We start from the raw sequence: 5589 nt of genomic DNA on the forward strand, positions 1-5589 counted from the left end.
ACACCCCTAACACACACACACACACATATATACACATACACATATTTTCCATTTTTGTTGTTACAGGAAGTACAGATGTTAGCCCCAAGGGAAACCTGCGGGAATTTGTCAATTACCCCCATTGTAGAGAAGCTTTGAATCTGGTGGAAGGCAAAACATACCTGATCATGGGATCATCCGGAGACATCTACAGAGATGAAAAACAGCAAACGTAAGTCTGGTTTATACATGTCATTGTCGACTAGTATCTCCATGCAACTCATATGACTTCAACTGTGGTTATCACTTTATAATCTGTTACTGAGGTTTAATCATTCATCCACTTCCTCTTTGCTTTCAGATATCAGTACGTCCTTGGAGAGAGAACTTGGATTGAGTATTGGCCAACAGCTGAGGAGTGTCAAGGAGATGAACACAGAGACACATGTCTGGGCTTAGATGATATGCTGGAACAGTACAGGGTGTTTGCATGTCAGCAATAAAGAGAAAAAAATCTTCTTTGTGCGTTTTTTATTTTCTGTTAAAAATGTTTGCAGGATAAAATGTACTAACCTGTGCTGTTTGGGATTTTTGCTTTTATCTTATCTAATTAAACATGCCAAGGATAAGGTTAGAAGATTGATAACACATTGACTTAAAATACAAATTACAAGAGAAATAGTATGGGGTCCAAAGCGAGGGTTTCGTGCCTGTCCCTAACTTGAGTAAATGGAGAAAGTTGTGCCGGGAATGGCATCGGATGTAAAATCTTTGCCAAACCAAATATGCGAATCAGGGCTGTCGATGGAAATTGGACAACTGTTGGATAAAAGAGGAGAAATGGAAGGTGCATCCACAGTGGCGGTTTTACACTGAATTACTCCCCGGGTGAGAGTCTCCCAGGCGAGGAGCACCAAATGAGTGCGTTTGTGTTGGATGAGGTCAGTGAGGTCAGGCATACATCTCTTGAGTGCCTTGCCTACTTCAGACGCCGGGTCACACCGGACGGAAAAATTTGCGTCTGGTGTGACCCCGGCGTTACACTGCTTGAACTCTGAGGTTTGTCTTCTGAAGAAGGCTCAACTGTCGGGTTATCAACTACTCGAAAAGAAATAAGGGGTGTTTTCTCACTATAGTCTACAATAATAGCTCTGTATTTGCTTTGAAGATGTTTTAAAAAACCTGAAAATGTGCAAAATGTAAAATAAACTTAATTCCTGAAATTATGGTCAAAAACCGCCTGTGTGCAGTCTCCTAGTAGTTGAAACGAGGTAGTACAGTTTTAGTCCCATGTCATTTCAGAAGTTTCACGTCACCATGCTCTGCAGCTCTAATATAAAAGCCCTGCCCATATTTGATAGGTGGTCCTCACTCCCCAACACCAAGAATGACAGAGCTCGCCCTGCTACACCAAGAGCGGCTCACTGGCCAGTAGACAGATAAGGAGGCAGCCAGTTCAAGCCTCCTGAACCTAATGCTTTTTTTTTATTATTGTTTTTTTTCAGACAATAATAAAAAGATCCTCTAGTTACCTCAAGCTAACCTCCTCACTGTCAATCACAGATTGAGACCACACCTCTCAAACTTAGCCCTATCTGCTCTAGTGTCGCCCACTTTATAGTATTTTTCAAATCTGACCTGAGAGTGGAGTCACCCTCCAGCCGTCCTGTTGTGTTACCCTTTAATAACATAGGATTTTTTCACATTTGCATATGGGATGAATCAAACGACAACAAAAGAGGGACTAAATCTGTGGCCTGAGCTGGGGCTAACCTGAGGATTCTTCATTTTCATCAGGGTTCTCCTTAGCAGACTGAATGAGGGACTCCAGATGTGATGTCCTTGTGATGTTTGATTCTTTGATGACTTTCAGTTTCAACGAACTTCCCCATTTCTCCATGAGTTTTGAAGCGGTTTCCTCACCAAACATCATTTGGAAAACCTGTAACACCTAAAATACTTCAGTATTTTCTCTCCTCCTGGCTTGTCTTCAAGGAGTTTTTCAACAAGATTAGAAGAGGATTTTTAAAAAAACAACACAGAAATCAAAATTGTTCTTTTAGCCATTTTCTACGTTGCTTTTCAAGGATATCCTTCACATAATGTCAGTTATTAAAGAAAAATACATCAGCACACTCATGTAAAACAGAGAACTGAATTTAACCATCTAAAAACTCATCTTATCCTTCAATGCAGAAATGTACAGATTGGCATTCTTCTACAAACATTTTACAGCTTGTATTTAGTTGCACTTTGGGTTTGAGCCAATTTTGAAAGAAAATGTTATAATAAGATAGTTTTTGTGAAACACATTCTGTCATTTGTATTTTCTGCTAAATAAAGCAAAAGCAGGGAGAGGGGAAAAAATGATTAAAATCGAAAATTGAATTTGGAATGAAAAATTTGAGATCTTGTTTTTTGGCCATATCTTCAACTCCAAGTAAATTGAATCTAAATTTATTTATTGAAATTAAAGAGAATTTTACCTTTTTCGCATCTGAAAAGCTGTCATTACTTGAACATCTTCTTTGGGACTTTGGGTGTGATGCCTTTTAGGGGACAAGAAGGAAGTGTCACTGTCTGATAAAAGTTCTGAGAGTGATTAAGTATCTGTGCATGAAGACTGCACTGAAGAATCTAAAGGAGAAAAAAACAATACAAAACTGATCTGAATGGGACCACTATAAAATAATTTGAAAATACAGTTAAACAGCAACTGTGAAAATTCAGGAATTTAATAAAAAATAGAACAATAATTTAAAAAAATATTAAGGAAGGCTGTATGTGCTTAACTTCATATACTTGATTAGTTTTAGGTTGGACGGGTTATATACAGTATACTTTATGTGCAGTTTTACTTTTACCTTCAGCAGAACAGGCATCAAGAAGGTTCCAGACAATGTCAGACTTTTTCTCCAAAACTTCACCAAACACGTCCTCGTCAATCTCTGTCCCAGTTTCATCCACAATATTTATATATTTGTCTCATGAGGGATGCCAAACTTCTCTTTGGCTTTAAATTAATAGAAAACCTTTATGAATACTGTTACTTCTTTCAAGCTCTTACTTTACTGTTTAATTTCAATGTTCTGCTGGATGAAAAATGGTGTTCAATTCCATTTGAATGTATAAGTCTAAAACTGCACATTCACAAACCAACTGGTAAATCACAGCAAGAATTTATCGCTCATTATTTTTCACTCGAGAATAGGAGGGCTAAAATCAGTTACCTTGTCCAAGGAATGTAGCATAAGAGGCTCCATTTATTTTTAATGTATCGCTTCTTCCCCAAATACTGGACTCTAAACAGCATTGTTGCATCTAAAAAAATATTTAAATATAAACATTGATTAACAACAATAGCTAAGTCAATAATAGAAAACACTTGACAGTAATGGTATCAAAAAAAAAAAAAAATTGTGACAAAAAAAGTTATGCAAGTCTTTTCTTTACAATTAATCTTGTGTTCTCTTTATTTCAGTACTTAAGTTTAAGTTTATTAATTGTTTCAAGCATGGTAAGTTACATCATATTTCAATCGACATAGACGCATCACATATATAAATAACCAAAATTAACCATCACCATCAGATTCAAATAGTATACATCCTTGTACCTATTTGATATCCTTCTTTCCATTATATGAACTAAATAATTAATACTTGAGCTGCTATAGCATAAAACAGGTTGTTTAGATTAGGTTAAAGGGTAACTAGAGAGGGAAGTTGGAGGGTGACTCCACCCAGAGCCAAAATTTGAAAATTCAGCCAGAGGGGCGTGATTGGGCAACTGGACTGTTGCCATTACTGGAGCTGCAGATCATAACGTGAGAATTCTGAAATAATGTGGGGCTTAAATGGTTTAACCAATCATAAAATTCAAATGTAATACATCATTTCAACCTGTAGTGAGCAGTACACAGACTGTTTTTGACTATATTTTCAAGAATTAAACTAGTTTATTTTAATTTGTCAAAAAATTGGCAATTACTTACAGACGGAAATTTTAAAGCCCCATTTGTAGAGGTCAACAGCCAAAAAAGTTAATCAAGGGTTTGGTTTTCCTATAAATTTAAAAAGTCAGACTATGGTACTTTTAAAAATGGTGACTGACGTCGTCATTTTTTACGGAGCCCCTAAAGGGACATCGGGAAAAAAAATTAAAGTTTAAAAAAAAAAAACATATATTCTAACTGGTGGGCACCACTTACTAACTGGTGGGCACCACTTACTAACTGGTGCGCACCAGATAGTATTTGGTGCCCACCAGATAGTAAGTGGTGCCCACCAGATAGTAAGTGGTGCGCACCAGATAGTAAGTGGTGCCCACCAGATAGTAAGTGGTGCCCACCAGATAGTAAGTGGTTCCCACCACTTACTGTCTTCCGATGTCGTAAGTGGTGCGCACCAGTTAGTAAGTGGTGCCCACCAGATAGTAAGTGGTGCGCACCAGTTAGTAAGTGGTGCGCACCAGTTAGTAAGTGGAGTTAGTAAGTGGTGCGCACCAGTTAGTAAGTGGTGCCCACCAGATAGTAAGTGGTGCGCACCAGTTAGTAAGTGGTGCCCATAAGATAGTAAGTGGTGCGCACCAGATAGTATTTTTTTTTTTTTTTTAACATAATTTTTTTTTTTTTCCGATGTCACTTTAGGGGCTCCGTAATTTTTTGGCAGGCTGGTTCAGATTTTTTTACTTTGTATAATTTAAAATCATGGCGAAACTGCAGGGCTGATAGCACCGTTGAGTGCCTCACACCTTTAGCACACCGACACGAACAGTCGACAACTAAATATATATGGGGGGTGGTTCAAACTGAACTTTAGTTTCAAAATACAGAAAGCACATAATAAATTTGTCAAATTACCACGGCTTCAATGTATTTTAATTTAAATGATAATTTTAGCTAGCGACCAAGCGACCAAGCTAGCTAGGCTGCTAATGCAGCCTAGCTAGCTTTAAAACAAATTAGAGTGGAACTTGGAGCAGGAAATAAACTACCGGTCAAAAACCGCTAACATATTATGTCCAAACATTTGTAGTGTGTGCTAATCAAATGTAACTTACCTGCGTTTCCGCGGTCTGACTTGTTATATTTTTCACCAAAAGGCGCTTGGAAAATGTTGACTTCAAGCCGTCGAAAATCTATCTGCCGCTCATCTAGCTCCTCCCAATGGAAATGTGCCTACATGACGCAATCACGTATGCTACAGGAAGTGAGAACCATGAAGACTCAATCACAAATATACTCTCTTGGATGTTTGGTGAGCAAATATAAGTCCTACACCAACACTGACATCATAAATGACACTGCAAAGTGTATCTATTGGGCACCAAAAAGTAGAATTAGTTTTTATTGTACTCTGTAGTGTTGAAAAAAGGACTCTGTGACACCTTGACATTTGCTGTGCAAGACAACTTTTGGCAACTTTTTGGAAACTTTTGTCTCACGTTTGCTCGTCAATCCAAAACCACATCAAGGTCAAGCTTGAGGACTTTCCCTCCAAGGAAACAGCAAGAACTGAGACCCTGCAGATCTGCTGCAGAGACAACTTTCCATCATTTTGCCAACCAATCAAAATCTTGAAAGTTAGGTTAAAATGTATTGATTTGGGG

The 5589-nt window shown here is 37.9% G+C and overlaps 2 protein-coding genes across 2 annotated transcripts in view; both read left to right on the forward strand.

Annotated features, from left to right (window-relative positions):
• Window positions 1-476, forward strand: part of LOC112137455 (complement C3) — a 132518-nt gene extending 132042 nt beyond the window's left edge. The window contains exon 41 of the mRNA XM_036211637.1: window positions 361-476. The gene's annotated coding sequence lies outside the window, so the exon portion shown is untranslated. The remainder of the gene's footprint in view (window positions 1-360) is intronic.
• The window catches only part of LOC112137454 (complement C3), a gene marked incomplete in the record, with an annotated part of 60536 nt that extends 60038 nt beyond the window's left edge, over window positions 1-498 (forward strand). The window contains 2 exon segments of the mRNA XM_024259792.2: window positions 67-211; window positions 341-498. Coding sequence (XP_024115560.1) covers window positions 67-211; window positions 341-482 — 287 coding nt within the window.
• Window positions 499-5589: the final 5091 nt, after the last annotated feature.

Source organism: Oryzias melastigma, linkage group LG1 (genome assembly GCF_002922805.2).
Source record: "Oryzias melastigma strain HK-1 linkage group LG1, ASM292280v2, whole genome shotgun sequence".
NCBI lineage: Eukaryota > Metazoa > Chordata > Actinopteri > Beloniformes > Adrianichthyidae > Oryzias > Oryzias melastigma.